At 47.8% G+C, this 16591-nt stretch overlaps 1 protein-coding gene across 2 annotated transcripts; it reads left to right on the plus strand.

Annotated features, from left to right (window-relative positions):
* Positions 1 to 3517: 3517 nt before the first annotated feature.
* Positions 3518 to 14041, plus strand: Zscan22 (zinc finger and SCAN domain containing 22). 2 transcript variants are annotated; one of them, XM_057761853.1, is made up of 3 exons: positions 3518 to 3616; positions 8216 to 8696; positions 11258 to 14041. In XM_057761853.1, the coding sequence occupies exons 2-3, from the start codon at positions 8294 to 8296 to the stop codon at positions 12334 to 12336; spliced, it is 1482 nt and encodes a 493-aa protein (XP_057617836.1). In that variant the 5' UTR covers positions 3518 to 3616; positions 8216 to 8293; the 3' UTR covers positions 12337 to 14041. The 2 variants fall into 2 exon arrangements, with proteins under 2 accessions (XP_057617836.1, XP_057617837.1); XM_057761854.1 differs by lacking the exon at positions 3518 to 3616 and adding an exon at positions 4363 to 4415.
* Positions 14042 to 16591: the final 2550 nt, after the last annotated feature.

Consider the following 16591-nt stretch of genomic DNA (forward strand, 5'->3'; position numbering starts at 1 on the left):
GAAACTTTTTAAAGCATTTAAAATTTTCATGCTTCAACTATCCAAAGATGATCTTTGCTACTTTTCATTGAAATTTTTATTTTGTTTTTGTTTATTGAAACAGGGTTTCTCTGTTTAACCCTGGCTGTCCTGGAACTTGCTCTGTAGACCAGGCTGGCCTCAATCTTAGAGATCCTGCTTGCCTCTGCCTCATGAGTGCTGGGATTAAAGGTGTTCATCACCACCGCCAGTATAATTTTGTCTTAAATACTTATGCACACACATACACACAGTGTATTTTGAATCTACAACATAGATGTGTTTGTGTGCAGTTATCTCTCATTTAAAGGTTTAGAATGAGAAAACCCTTCTCATTCTCAATCTCTTGTAGCATGCTTTTTCCTATATTTTGAGCATTTTCCCTAATGAATTTATTGTAGCTTTATTGCTGGAAGATTATAACATTGTGCCCTCTATCCAATTATTTTGCCAAACTTTTCTCAAAGGGGCCTGGGTGTTTCCTATACATTTCCTGTGAGGGTATGAAAGGGTGGAGGGCAGTTCATCAGTTATAAAATCATATGAATGTTTTCTCAGTAAACCTACTGGGGAGAAATCCAGAGGATTTATTTGTTCATATGCAGATCATTTGTACAAGGTTTCTCAAAAATAAGAATTTCAAAAAAAATCCACTATGGTTTGTGGCACAATAAAAATCAGAGCCTTAGTGGAGACTGCCATTATTAATGAGGAAGAAGTCTACATCTTAAGGGAAACCAGTAAGACATAACCTTATATTTTCTCTAGTGCTGTGATTAAAGGCATATGACTCCCAAGTACTAGGATTAAAGGTATGAGCCACTACCACCTGGATCCATTTCTGCACTGATCTTATGTAGCCCAGGGTGACTTCAAACTCACAGAGATCTATCTGCCTCTGTTTTCCAAATCCTGGAACTCAGTGTGTGTGATGTCACTGCCTAGACTCTTGTAGCTTAGTTTTACCTTCTGGTCTTCGGGCAAGCTTAACTTATAAAACATAAAATATCACTATGGTCTGCCTCATCCTGCCAGAATTTCCCTATGAGTAGGAACCACAGTGTGTCTTTGTCATAGGTGTTCTGGTTACACCTAAATGTGTGTTCATTTAACAAAAGAAGTTGCATGTGAAACAGCTTTAACTCTGTAACACTAAAGGTGAAAAGACTAGAATGCAGACAGACTTCCTAGTTCCTTTGTCCTTTCCCTTATTAGCCAGCCAAACACAAGAAGCCCAGGATGTTAGAGCCAGCAGTCAAGTACTCCAGGTAGATCTTGAATGGTTAGCCAGGGCTCTATAGACCTTATCTCAAAAAAAGAAAAAGCAATAGTGGGGATTCTTAGCTAGGCCAGAACTCATAGGCCCCTGATTTAGAACAAATCCATCTTCCTTCCCATACATTCTAGGCTCACCCACTTTCTTGCTTACTGACCTCTACTATCCATTCTTTGAGCTATAAACTCGTTTTTCAACCTCAGAGTCTCTCCTCTCCCATCCAAAAACACAGGTAGTACATGAAGTGTTCTAGCACACCCAAGCGTGGCAAACACAGGCCAGAGCATGGCAAACGTATCGCCCTTCTCTCCTTTGTTAAGCCAGTAGGTTACATTCCTGATGCTAGCCACCGAGGCCTATTTCCTTATTTGACCACTTTGTTATGCCTGACTCATTCCTGAGACTGATCATCAAGGTCCAACAAAACATTAGGGTTCACCAATCAAAATTCATCATTTTGACTAACCTAATTAAAATACCCAATCAGAGCTAACTCATTGTAACACAGACCTCCCTCTTCTTTTTTCTCTTAAAATTAACATGTGCAAAGATATTTGCTGTTGTGTGCAGATTCAGATTCAGCCACTTTGTCTCTGTCTTGCTTAAGTTAATAATGGATCTCTTTGCATGTCGTTTGTGCTGGACCATGGTTTTTAGGTGTTGTCTGCACCCAATTCGGGGTCCTGAGGGAAGCACCCTGCAGTGCGCAGATCCCTCAGTACACCCACCTACATTATACACATTGCATACATTATGAGAAAATACTTGTTATCGTCCATCTTAGACTGAGTTTCATGGCGTGGTGCCCAGTCCACAATATTAAATGCCTGATCAAGAAGTCTTCCATGTCGTTACTCCCTTTTCCAGATAGGAAAAAGACCCTAAGTAGAGTAGTGAGGATCTGCTGTACTAGCGATTTTCTCCTTAACTCGACAGCTTGTATCTTGCTGTTGTCTGCACAGTCCCCATACAGATAACCTGTGATTGCCGTTTATGAAATTTGGTAGCATGAAGCTGAGGCCGTTACACAGATTGTTACACTGTGCACTGTTTACTTTGTATGGAGCTCAAAGATAGGCAAAGTCGCCTGGCGGTGGTGGCACACGCCTTTAATCCCAGCACTCAGGAGGCAGAGGCAGGCTGATCTCTGTGAGTTCGAGGCCAGCCTGGTCTACAAGAGGTAGTTCCAGGACAGGCTCCAAAGCTACAGAGAAACCCTGCCTGGAAAAACAAAAACAAACGAGAGAGAGAGAGAGAGAGAGAGAGAGAGAGAGAGAGAGAGAGAGAGAGAGAGAGAGAGAGAGAGAGAGAGAGAGAGAGAGAGAGAGAGAGAGAGAGAGAGAGAGAGAGAGAGAGAGAGAGAGAAATGGGCAAAGTCATGGTCACGAACAGTTTCACAAATGCCTGCAGTAATCCCCTCTGAGACAAGCACCTTGCCTAGAGTTGGGAGCTGTCCGTGGTTCTGAAACATCCCAGCCCTGAACTGTCTTACGTGTTAAGTATTAGTTGGCTAAGATTGGTTAAATTCAAATAAAATGATAAAGACTGGGGAAGGTTATAGCTTGGGGCCTTGGAGTTGTGTTTAATGTGAGTAAATCTCTGGATGCCCCCCGCACAAAAAAAAAAAAAAAAAAAAAAAGCGAACTCTGACTGACAAGATGTGGGTAAAAAAAGTACTTGTTGCCAAGACTGAGTTTGATTCCCCAGAACCCACATGGTAAGAGAGAACTGAGTTCCACAAGCTCTCTCCTAACCTCTTCACTTGCATCACATACACCACACACACCAAATAAATGTGATTTTTAAAAATTATGTATATGGCTATTTTGCCTGCTTGTATATCTGTACAGTACTTGTGTGCCTCGTGCCTGTGAAAGCCAAAAGAGGGCACCAAAACTCCTGGGAACTACAGTGAGATGATTGTAAGTCATCTGAGGATTCACCTGCACCGTGCATCCTCCAACTTCCCGCGCAAACCACAACCACTACTCACAGACAACTCTGTCCCAACAAACACCAACCTAGGGTCGGTCCCCTCCCTGAGCCCTCCGCGAATCAAGCCCGCACTCCTACAGCTCCCAGCGGGTCCAGGGACTTGGCGCTGTGCTTTCTGGGACTTGTAGTCCAGGTGACACACCCTGTGGCTGTGCGCCTGAGCTAGGCATGTTGGGAGTTGTGGTTCCTGGGCATGAAGGCGCCTGTGTGTTCGTCATCAGGGTATCCACGGAATTGTCTGCTGGGACTTCTGGAGACCGGGTGAGAGCTGGAGCCGTGGCACTGAGGGCTGAGAGCTGCGAACGCCCACGCCGAAGCTGACGGCCTGTGAGTAAGAACCGGCAGAGTGTGGCACGGCTGACGAGTGTAAGACCGACAAACAAAAAGTGGGACTGACCGACCGGTCGTATGTGCCCGACAGGTTGTGCTGTGTCTAAAGCATCTTGGCCTTGTATATCACGTCGAGTGACTGACTAACTGATGAAGCGACTGAAAGAAATAGTTCTTTGATGGACTTTGTAGGTGGGCTGTGAGACGGAGCCAGTGGGTTTGTGACTGAGTTCAAGTGTGAGTGAAACCCTCTGTGTCTGAAATACTGACTAAAATGTTCCTCCTGCCTCCCAAGCACTGGGTGTACACAGTCACACCAATACTTGAACTGCTTTTATTCCATCATAAAATGTGTATTAACAGCCTGGTGTGTCGCACACGTTCTTTTCGAAGCTGGCTTAAAACTCACTGTGTAGACCGGGCTGGCTTCAATCTCAGAGGTCTGTTTGCCTCTCCCTCCTAAGTGCTGGGATTAAAGACTGTGCCACCATGCCTACCTTATTTGTTTTTAATTATTTTGTAGGTATATATGTGCATGTGTGGATGTGGGCATGTGCATGCTATGGGATGGGCCTGGAAGTCGGAGGACAACTTCTGAAAGCTGGCTGGCCCTCTCTGTCTGTCTCCTTGTTTCTGCTCACTGCATACTCCAGACTAGCTGGCCCACAAACTTCCTGGTGGTTCTCTGTTCTCTGCCTCCCATCCTGCCATAGAGTGCTGGGATTACAGATGTATTCTCTTGCATCCAGCTTTTTGCAGGTTCTGGGGATTGAACTCAGGACAGCAGGCTTCCATGGTGAGTACCTTTACCTGCTGAGCCATCTCTTTGCCCCCCTCTCCCTTTTGTGGGACAAGCCATGTCTTGATAGGTAGCTCAGACAGCCTTCAGAGTTGTAATCCTCCTGCTTCCATCTTCCAAAGTGCTGGAATTAACAGGCATGCGCCACCATTGCCTGGACTGAAAAGTCCCTAACTCTTAAGGTGTTGACACTGCAGTGATGTCAGATGGATAACAAATAATCATACAATTGTGCTATCCACCAAGTGGTGAAGAGTAATAAGAAATAAAGCAGGGTAGGGGGGCAGAACCTCTGCAGAGTTGTCTTTTGTATAGAGGCCTGCCATACAGAAGGCATTTGCCCAGGACTGAAAAGAAATAAATTTAAAAAGCCAGCATTATTGAGAGTCTCATAATCAAAACCCACCATTTAGTTATTTATTTAGGGCTGAAAGAATCTTGCTCTCTAGCCCAGGATAGCCTTGAACTCTAAATCTTCATGCCTTGACCTTCTGAGTAGTGAGATTATAGGTATGTGTCACCATACCTGGCTGAACTTCTATCTGTCTATCTATCTATCTATCTATCTATCTATCTATCTATCTATCTATCTATCTATCTATCTATCTATTTTTGAGGCAAAGTCTCACAATGTACTACTGGATGGCATAGAACTCAAAGTTCTGCCTGCCACTGCCACCATAGTCCTGAAATGAAAGCTATGTGCCACCACACCCAGCCTAAAACTCACCATCTCAAAGTATAAAATTCAGTAGTTTTTAGTAAACCACACCCCTAGTCATAAGCAACAGAGTTCCAAATAAACCCTGAATTATAAAGAACCACAGCAGAAATTAGAAAATATTTTAAACTAAATTATTATGAAGTAGGCTATGGTGGTATATGCTTATAATCTCAGCACCCAGGAGGCTAAAGCATAAAGATTTCCATATCAAGGCTATCCTGGGCTACATAAGATATCCTGCCGCAAATAAATAAAAATGTAAATAGAGCTTAACAAAAATGTGATATACGATTAGAGCTGTTTAGAAGAAAATGTATAGCTTTAAACACATGCACTTGATTTAGACTTTGGTTTTTTCGAGTCAGGGTTTCTCTGTAGCTTTGGAGCCTGTCCTGGAACTACCTCTTGTAGACCAGGCTGGCTTTGAACTCACAGAGATCCGCCTGCCTCTGCCTCCCGAGTGCTGTGATTAAAGGCGTGTGCCACCACTGCCCAGCTGACTTTTTTTTTTTTTTTCCATGACAGGGTTTCTCTGTGTAGCCCTGGCTGTCCAGGAATTTGCTCTGTAGACTGGGCTGGCCTTGAACTCACAGAGATCTACCTACCTCTGCCTCCCAAGTGCTGGGATTAAAGGCATGCCCCACCACCACCTAGCTGATCTCAAACTTTTATATTTATTTATTTATTTATTTATTTATTTATTTATTTATTTTATTTTTGGTTTTTTTGAGACAGGGTTTCTCTGTGGCTTTGGAGCCTATCCTGGAACTAGCTCTGTAGACCAGGCTGGTCTCGAACTCACAGAGATCCGCCTGCCTCTGCCTCCCGAGTGCTGGGATTAGAGGCGTGCGCCACCATCGCCCGGCTTATATTTATTTCTTTATATGCATGCATACTACAGCACAACACTTGGGGGGGGGCATTTTTTATTGATTTTTATTGAGCTCTACATTTTTCTCTGTTCCCCTTCCTGCCTCTCCCCTCCCCGCCTCAGCCCTCCCCCAAGGTCCCCACGCTCCCAATTTACTCAGGAGATCATGTCTTTTTCTACTTTCTACTTCCCATGTAGATTAAATCTATGTAAGTCTCTCTTACAGCACAACACTTTTAATAGTCAGGTTTTCCCTTCTACCATATAGATCCTAGGTATCAAATGTATGTCATCAGGTTTGGTAGCAAATGCCTTTACCTGATAAGCCATCTCAATAGCCCAAATGCATGCATCTGAAAAGAAGCAAGGTGGTCAGGCATGGTAGGACATGCACTGGGGATGAAGACTGGAGGCCAGTCTCGTTACATAGTTCCACAGGGAAACAGCAGATAAAGTGAATAATTCACTATGTGGTTATCAGCTCGAAAGATAGGAAATGGGTAATGTATAAGAGACAGGAGACATGGCTCTGTTTTGCTTGCATTTGCAGCTCACTCTCCTGCTAAATCCTTCCCTAGCTGGGAGACTTTTCTTTCTGTCTGTCTTCACCTAAAATAGGAGTATAGCTTATGTCCCTTGAGTTTATTATAAGTTCATTTGTGTGTGTGTGTGTGTGTGTGTGTGCACTCCACATGAAGGCCAGAGGTTGACGTAAGGATTCTGCCTCTATCACTTTCCACCTCTGCTGCTGCTGCTGCTGTTACTGTTGTTTTGAGACCAGATCTCTCAACCTACAGCTAGCCAGTGAGCCCTGGGGATCTGCCTGTCTCTGCTCCCCTCTGTGCTGGGGTTATGGACCTGCACGGCCATGCTAGGCTTCTTATAATGATGGGGATCCAAACCCAGGCCATGCTTACTCAACAAGCACTTTACCCAACTGAGCCATCTCCTTAGCTCTGTTGAAGTTACTTTATTCTTTGTTTTTATAGTTCTGTTTTTATGTATATAGGTGTTTTGCCTACATGTATGTGTACTAGATGCATGCCTGGTGAAAACCAGAAGAGGGTGTCAGATGACCTGGGACTGGAATTACAGACAGTTGTGAGCCACTAAGTGGATGCTGAGCCTTCGCTCCAGCCCCTGAGACTTTTTTTATTTTCACATGTGGTACTCAATCAAATGACAACACACAACAGTCAGTTCTCTTCCTCCACTCATGTGGTTCCTGCACCCTTACCTGTGGAGCCATCCCATTGCCTGCTCCCCTCTCTTTTTTTTTAACTTTATTGGATTTGTTATTTGATAACAATTTCATACAACATGCATTCTCATTACTATAACCCCCAGCCTTCCTCCCACCCATTATTCTCCTCCTTACAGACCTTCCCACATTCATAACTGTGTTGGTTTTGAGACCCACCGAATTTAACCAAGATCATTGTAATTATGGCTTTGAAATTCTCTGCTGGAGCTTAATGCGTTCCTCCCTGTTGTGTATTTTGTTTTGATTTTTTTTGTTTGTTTTGGTTTTTGGTATGAGTGCACTATCTATATGCATGCCTACATGCCAGTATGCCTACAGCATCAGATTCCATTACAGATGACTGTGAGCCACCATGTGGTTACTGGGAATTGAACCCAGGTCCCCTGGAAGAGCAGCCAGTGCTCTTAACTGCTGCACTATCTCTCCAGCCCCTGTTGTATATTCTGAACGTATGGGACCACTGAGCATCATCCTCAGCTCTGAACAGACACTGCCATGATCATTACATTCATCTTTTTTTCCCCTGAGGCTTTTACTTCAAGTTGATTTTTAAAATTTTTTTATTGATTTTATTGAGCTATAATTTTTCTCTGCTCCCTTACCTTCCTATCCCCCCCCCCTTCTACCCTCTCCCATGGTCTCCATGCTCCCAGTTTACTCAGGAGATCTTATCTTTTTTCTACTTCCCATGTAGATTCGATCCATGTATATCTCTCTTAGGGTCCTCATTGTACATTCATCTTTTTCCATGTGCGAATAAGTGACTTGGTGGCAAGCACCTTTTCCTGATAATCCATCTCAGTGACCCAAATACATAGATCTAAAAAGTAGCAAGTTAGTAGGCATGGTAGTGCATGCACAGAGGATGAGGCAGGAGAATGGTGAATTGGAGGCCAGTCTGGCTACCTCAAACCTGCATCTCCTCTCCCTCTTTTCAGATAGTGAAGCTCTAACATTTCTACAGACCCAATTCTGAGATTCCAGCCATCCCGTGTCTCACTGAATTCATCTGCCCAATGGCCATCCCCAAGTGCCCTCTGAGCCCAGTACTCTGGGAACAGGACAGCTTCCTTCAGGTGAAGGTGAAAGAGGAGGAAGAAGCTAACCTCTGCCAGAGCCAGGGATGCAGCCCTAGCCCTACTGCCCATCCTGAGGCTGCACGCCTGCGCTTCCGGCACTTCCGTTACGAGGAGGCATCCAGCCCCCATCAGGCGCTGGCACAACTGCGAGAGCTATGTTGCCAGTGGCTGAGGCCAGAGTCGTCCTCCAAAGAGCAGATGCTGGAGTTGCTGGTGCTGGAGCAGTTCCTGGGTGCACTGCCCCCTGAGATCCAGGCCTGGGTCGGGGCTCAGTGCCCAAAGAGTGGAAAGGAGGCTGCCATTCTGGTGGAGGATCTGACTCAGTTGCTGGACAAGAGAGGTAAGGAGGAGCAGCAGGTAAGGAGGTAGTCGGCCACAGAGAGCGCTGGCACAGCCTGGCTGGAATGTAGGCCAAGCTAGCTCTAGTTAGGGATTGCTGCTGGGGTGCTCATTCTCACCTTTGTACCTAAGCCATGGGTACACGTGACCAGATCCCACACAGTTATGAGTCAGGGGCTTAGACACAGCGGCATCCAGAAGATACACTCAGAGGCAGGCGGATCTCTGTGAGTTCAAGACCAGCCTGGTCTACAAGAGCTAGTTCCAGGACAGGCTCCAAAACCACAGAGAAACCCTGTCTCGAAAAACCAAAAAAAAAAAAAAGAAGATACACTCAGAGAGCCTTGATACTCAGCCTGCTTGCTCTCACCTGCTCTCATGTTCCATATCTCCTTTAGGTCTGGGTCTCTCTGTGTAGCTTTGGAACCTGTCCTGGGACTTGCTCTGTAGAACAGACTGGACTTGAACTCACAGAGACTCCTGCCTCTGCCTCCCGAGTGCTGGGATTAAAGGTGTACTCCACCAGTGGCCCAGCGAGGGTTTCAGATCTTGGAGTTACAAACAGTTGTGAGCTGCCATGTGGGTGCTGGGAATTGAACCCGGGTCCTCTGGAGGAGCAGCCAGTGCTCTTAACCGCTCTCCAGCCCTTTTTTTTTTTTAAAATATTTATTTATTTATTTATTTATTTATTATGTATACAATATTCTGTCTGTGTGTATGTCTGCAGGCCAGAAGAGGGCACCAGACCTCATTACAGATGGTTGTGAGCCACCATGTGGTTGCCGGGAATTGAACTCAGGAACTTTGGAAGAGCAGGCAATGCTCTTAACCGCTGAGCCATCTCTCCAGCCCCTTATTTTTTTTTTAAAAAAAAACGAGAGGTCTTTTGTACCAAAGCTAACCTCAAATTTGCTACATACCTGGAGATGACCTTGATCTTCTGATCCTCCTGCCTCCACTTCCAAGATGCTGGGATTACAGGCATGTGCCACCACACCCAGCTTCAGATGCTGGTACTAGGGATATAGGTAAGCACTCTGCCAGCTGAGCTATATCCCTAGCTTATCACCATCTCCCCAAAGGTAGTCCATCAGTTCCTAACTTATTATCAAGTGGATGGGGAAAACAGCAAGCAATGTCTAGTGTGAGCTCACTGAACCAATCAGATCTGTGTTTGCCTTTGGACCGTCAAATCCCAGGAACTCATAGTGAGCCTGGGGCTCTTCCTCAAAGGAAGTGTGGCTCCTGGCCCAGATGAAATGACTGAATGCCTTGAGTGAGAGGGAGGGGAGAGAAATGAGTATCCCTGTGTATCCTCTTGTGGCCTTTCCTGTGCTTGCCTACATGATCTGAGGGATGGTTAGATGGCCCTGAACTGGAGTGGGTTCTTGTCATTCAAGGAGACCCACACATGTATTCCCTAACCCAGAGACGTCTGGTAGGATGCAAGGGTCCAAGCGCTGTACAATCTAGTCCAGGAACTTCCAGAGTAAGTCCCAGTCTGGCTGCAAGCTAACTGAGCAAGTACAAGTCCCTCAGAATCTCTACTAATCTTCTGATTTTAGTCACTTATTCATTTATTAAGACAGAGTCTTACTATGTAGCTCTTGGCTTGGAACTACAATGTAGAACTATCTTGGAACAAGCTCTAGAGACCAGCTGGTCTTGAACTCAGAGATCCTCCTGGCTCTGTCTCCTGACCACTGGGACTAAAGGCATGCTTGACCATGCATAATCCTGTGATGGTGTGCCTGGGGCTCAGTCTCACTAAGCACCTCCTCTGGAAAGGATGAGGCAGTGCAGTTGGAGACATAAGCCAGCGGCCCTGGCAAGCAAGCACTATCACAAACTGAGGTCCGGATGATGGCAGTGCCAAACTTAAGGATTGACGACTTGGCACCTCAAAGTCTGGGGTTAGAGCCCTGTTTCTGAGTCTTCTCAGCCCAAGGATAGGCTGGAAGGACAGCTATTGCATACTGCTCTGACTCTCATCCATGGGACTCATCCGTAGACATTGCCAGATGAAGTATCCTCAGGTACCCTTTGCTTCCGTGGAGAGCGGGTCAGTGCAGGTCGCCTCCTGTTCACTCGGATCGGATCGGGGAGTTTCAGGAGCAAATCAGATGTCTACCTAGAGTTCTGCTGTGAGAAGTCACAGTCACAGGCATCTGGCTTGATTCTCATTCAGCCACTGTTCCCAAAGACAGCCTCTGAGTATAAGGGACAGAGCCTGGACTCACAGAACTTAGCCCTGCCCAGACTGCCGGGAGCAGATGCACAGGGACCCGACAAGGCCCAGCTTCCTCCACTCTTGTTTTTCAGATCTTATCCACACGTAAGTTTTCCTTTGGGCATTTTAGCCAGATCAGGAGCCTTGGCGAGACAGATGGCAGTTTAGGGTAGCATAAGAGGACAGTCCTGAATCCTTTTTCTTACTCAAGACACCGAAGGGGAAACTTCCCCTTGGAAATGGGACCGTGTGACAAATGTGTGGATAGAGCCTCAGGCAGATAGAGAGGCTTGTGTGGCGGGGAAGTAACAGTATGATTTGGATGATTCCAGGGTGGGAACCAGGAGCGCAACACGAAGAGGCAAGTTGTAAACAGAGCAGCACAGACGAGTTACACCCACCAGACATGGCCACTGGAACAGCCGCAGGAGTCCTTTCCCCAAAACCCACCTTTGCCCACACTTGGAAACCTGAGAGCAGCTCTGCGAGCCAGCCAGAGCTCCTAGGAGCACTCTGGATGAAGCCTGCTGCCCAAGAGATGGATTTCAGAAAAGACCTGGGGTCTCACATGGGTGCCCCCAAAGACCAGCCTGGCTATGGGTCTGACGTCTCAGGAAAGAGTTCCAACACATGGCCCAGCTTCCCTTCCCAAGACAAGGCTTCTTCAGAGGAGAAACTTGGCCCATTATATGACTATGGAACAGTGCCTCCAGATACACACTCAGGAAAGAAGCCCTCCACATACGGTGAATGTGTGAGAACATTCCAGAATACATCAGCCCTGGAGGCCCACCAGAAGAGCCACTCTCAGAAGATGCCCTATGCCTGTGTCGAGTGTGGGAAGGCTTTCGGTCGGAGCACCCACCTTGCCCAACACCAGGTTGTCCACACAGGAGCAAAGCCCCATACGTGTAAAGAGTGTGGGAAAGCCTTCAGGCGAGTCACCCACCTGACGCAGCACCAGAGGGTTCACACTGGGGAGAAGCCCTATAAGTGTGAGGAGTGCGGCAAAACCTTCAGCCGCAGCACCCACCTCACCCAGCATCAGCGGGTGCACACCGGGGAGCGGCCTTATGAGTGTGACCTGTGCGGCAAGGCCTTCAGCCAGAGCACCCACCTGACACAGCACCAGCGCATCCACACCGGGGAGAAGCCCTACAGATGTGACGTGTGTGGGAGAGCCTTCAGTGACTGCTCTGCTCTGGTCCGGCACCTGAGAATCCACTCTGGAGAGAAGCCCTATCGCTGTAAGGACTGCCCAAAGGCCTTCGCACAGAGCTCCTCCCTCATTGAGCACCAGCGCACGCACACGGGAGAGAAGCCCTACAAGTGCAGTGACTGTGGGAAGGCCTTCAGCCGCAGCTCAGCTCTCATGGTCCACCTAAAGATCCATGTCACTGTGCTCCAGTGACTGGAAGCACCACAGCACAGCCTCCCTCAGAGAAACCCTGAATTCCACAGGAGCCAGGAACCCCACTGGTGGATAACTGTGTTACCCAGTCGGGAACACCTCTACATTTGAGGTCCCAGGTGAAGTCCCCTAATGAACATAGAGATTCAGACCAATCGGTGAAACTTCCAGTAGCTTCCTACTGCCTTTTCTCTCCTACTCAGGCTGGTCCCAGAGAAAAGATACCTGAGCTAAAGATGTGCATTGGTTCTTGGAACCAGAGCAAATAGAGCTGAGTGTCTATGTGGCTCAGTGACCTCTAGCTGATCCTCTAGGTAGGAAGGCCCGAGCTTCACATTCTCACACGGCTACTGTTCTTGTTAGTTCCTTTGCTGTCCAGCCTAGAAAGGATGCCTGCCAGGCTCACTCGGTGCCTTCCTCCCTGCTTCCCCACCACATTAGTGTATACTAACGCCAAGACACTTATGAGGCCGCCTCTCCGGTGAAGCCTCCTCCATGCCGTCCCACTCTTGATCTCCCTGGCTTCATCGCCCATGGTACTTGACACTTGCCCAGTATCGTCTCTACTCCCCCTTCCCCCCAGTCTCCCTTCCAGACTCCAGCCCTGTGGATTCACCTCGGGCTCATCTCTAATCTAGCCCCTCCTCCCGCATCACCTTCCGTGAGCTCTCGTGGTCTCCCACTGGATTTTGATCAGGGCTCTTCTTTCTCACTCCTTCCGGCCTTAATCCCATCCCCACCCGCTTCCTGCTGCCCGGCCATACTGTGTCACTCCAGGATAGGAAGTTGCCCGGTGAGTCACCTTTTCAGCAAACTTTGGTGAATGAGGCACAAGTATGCCAGGATACATGTCACTTCGGCCCAAGCAATTGTTCTAGTTATCCTCAACTGTGTATGTGAATGCTTGTCTTGGTTGCACAGTGATGTAAAAGTGGTTTCAAAGTACTGGTCTGCCTGTTGGGCAAACTCCACTCCTTGCCTGTTATCTGTTTACTGCAGACCTGGCCTCCTCTTGCACCTCACCTCCCACATGCCTGCCAACTTTCTCCCACCTGTGTGCCTTTCTGCCTATCCCTGGAGCCCTGAAGCCCTCTGTCCTCTGATACCGCAGATGTCCTTGGGGAGCTTCCCCAGCCATTCTGACCTGACCCTCCCTTGCTGCTGTGGGGCCCCATTCACCGCTGTCTTAAACCTCTCACCACGTCACTGTACTTGTGCTTCTTACAGAATGCACGGGCCAGCGCTCCCAAGGCCACAAAATAGTTCATGCTGTGGACAGGGCACAGGATGCACAGACCCTTCCCAGGGTCTCCCTTGGGTAGCTACTGTCCTCCACCCAGAGCCCCTGTGCGTACATAAGCCTGGCTACAGTAGTCAGAACAAAACATGGCTGTACCAAGTCTTCCTCAATCCCTGTGTGCCGTAGACATAGGGGGTGCCAGCACTCTGCCAATCCTAAAATCATAACCTGTTTACTCTGCCTGACTTCCTTTCCCTCAGAAAGAGGATCCCCTGGCTCTCGTGCCTCTTGACAAACACGTGTGACTTCACAAGGTCCTCAGTCATGGATCTACATGAGCTACTGTATCTAGACCTATTAGCATAATACACTTTGTTTTCCTGAGTCTCCCATGTCTCCTCTTGTGGCCTCACCTGACTGACTATCACACACAAGAACATAGACCACCAGGAGAGGAGTTGCAAACTGGAGAATTTCAATAAAAGTACATGGGTGGAAGCTGCAAACAGGTTGGCTGCTCCAACAATTGCATTTGCTTCTGTGTGATCAGTGGGGGGGGGGTCCTCACACTACAGGCCCACAGGCACGGCTACTCCACAGAGGTTTAGATGCAGGGCAATTAATTAGGTAGGACTGAGAACCCGTCCCCAGTTTGCAGGGTTCCTGGTCCCTGTGTATATGGTATAGCTGTGCCCTGCTATACGAATTTTGCACGCACAGGCCTTCTCTTCACAAGATGTCCGTGATACTGAAATGGACAGTTCAGGCCAGCTGGCACCCACTGGGCTCTGATCTCTAGAATACAAAGCTGCCAGGTCTTTAGGCCCAAGCTCTCAGACCCAGGGCCAAGAGCTGTAACACAGACTGCTGTGGAGGGTTAAGAAATTCCAATACCTAAGATTGCCTGTTACCCACAATGCCCATTGCCACTGAGAGCTGAAGAATCCAGACGTGTAGGCCAACACGAGAGCTCGGCCACTAGTGAGGAGGCCAGGACTGGAGATACTCAAGGTCTTCACAAGGATTATACCACTAGGGGGCGCCCGGCTGCTGCTGTTCTCACGCGCGGCTTGAGCAGAAGCGGCAGGCAAGCACCAAGGGAAACCAACGCTACCAGGACCAGCACTAACCTAACCACGACTCTGTCTGGGTAAAACAGGAGCACCACAGATGGCTGATGGTTAACACAAAAGTGCCTAGTCCCAGGCAGCCCCACCTGTCTAGGTCACAGATCAACCTTACCCCAATCAACAGTTCCCAAGCTCAAGCCTAGGTTGTCTGTCCTACTGTATACTCACAGTGATACCACAGGACATGAGGGTCCCTTCTGCACCTGTGTGTGTCTTTTCAATAGTCCCTCCGTGGGCACTTGGAACTACGGTGTCAGACCCTGCCTTTATAGGGAAGTGCCGGCAAGAAACAAACAACATTTAACAAAGAACTTAAAGGACCATCTACCTGAGAGGAGCATTAGAATTTGCAGGAAGGGAGATAGAGGGTTTCTCCAGCCTCTTTGAAATGAGGACATTGTAGTTGAATCTGAAGCAGAAAGAAGGCGCCAGGGAAAGAGCAAGTGCAAAGACCAGGTGAAGCAGTGGGGACAGGGGACCCCGAAGTTGGTCACCACGGCCACGGCGAGTAATAGGCCTGGCACTTCCCTTCATGAATTACCGTCTCCCAACAGTAGGTTCCAGGAACTTACGGATCTGTACACGGGGCAAGACCGGAGCAAAAGATTGGGGCCGGAAGTGTGCTGTTTCGCGCCTCTACCAACGTTTGGGGAGAGGGTGGCGGACTCATTGAGGGCCTGAAGGTTCCCGTTTTGAACCTTGTTCCCAGAGCAGCAGGACTAAACAGAATGCCACATAATCATGGGGGCTGCCAGCACGGAACCGCACGTGCAGTGGACCACCATCACTCCTTCGGTCTTCAGGGCTTGGGACCTGGGGGGGAGGGGGCAGCGCAAAACCTGGTGGGAAATGTAGTCCTGTAGACGCCCTCCTGTATACTGATTGAGGGAGGAGGGGTTGTTTGTTGTGGCAACAGGACCAGGCGATTCCCCGACCCCCCGTAAGTGGAACAGTTACTTGTGTTATCAAGGAGATGGTGACCGCAGAAACGGCATACCAGTCCCCTGCCAGGTTCAGGTAAAAGTTAGATTGGAAAGTACTAAAATATCCATCTGAAGCCTGGTCTAAAAGTAGTGCGGAACACTGAGCATCAAAGTTCTCTTGATAACTCTAAGTGCAACCGGTGTAAAGAAGAAGTAAAGCCCCCAAGGCGGCGTGAACCCTATTTGTTCTCCTGGTCTTGGACAGAGTGACCTGGTCGAGCCAACTCCCTTTCGTCAATTCTAATAATGCCTCCCTCCCCCATTTAGTCTTTGATTTCGGCCTTCATCGGATTTTGTTATTTTGAGACTGGCTGGCCTGGAACTCACTATGTGACCAAGGATAACTTTGAATTTCTGATTCTCCTGCCTCCCAAGTGCTGGAATTACAGGCAATAACGACCACACCTACCTACTATACCAGAATCTTGAAAGCTGATCCTAAAGAGATGGTTCGTGGTCAAAAGCACTGGCTGCTCTTCTAGAGGACCTGAGTTTATTTCCAAACATCGACATGGTGGCTCAGGACCACCCATAACTCCAATTCCAAGGATCAGTTGCTGCCTTTTGACCTTCATGGCCACCAGGCCAGTAAATAAAACATACATGCAGGCAAAATACACACACATATATAAAATAATTTCTTTTTGAATTTTTTTTAAATTTATTTATTATGTATACAATATTCTGTATGTCTGCAGGCCAGAAGAGGGCACCAGACCTCATTACAGGCGGTTGTGAGCCACCATGTGGTTGCCAGGAATCGAACGCAGGCAATGCTCTTAACCACTGAGCCATCTCTCCAGCCCCTCTCTTTTTGAATTTTTGAGACAGGTTTTCTTTGTGTAGCCATGGCTATCCTGAAACTTGCTTTGTAGCCCAGGCTGGCCTCAAACTCACAGAAA

The sequence above is a fragment of the Chionomys nivalis genome, chromosome 2 (assembly GCF_950005125.1).
Source record: "Chionomys nivalis chromosome 2, mChiNiv1.1, whole genome shotgun sequence".
Classification (NCBI taxonomy): Eukaryota; Metazoa; Chordata; class Mammalia; order Rodentia; family Cricetidae; genus Chionomys; species Chionomys nivalis.

Excerpts from the sequence above, each read along its gene's own strand:
- Zscan22 (XM_057761853.1), top strand. The coding sequence starts at position 8,294 with ATGGCCATCCCCAAGTGCCCTCTGAGCCCAGTACTCTGGGAACAGGAC. Across the intron at positions 8,697-11,257 it reads TCAGTTGCTGGACAAGAGAG|GGTGGGAACCAGGAGCGCAA; the intron begins GTAAGGAGGAGC and ends GGATGATTCCAG.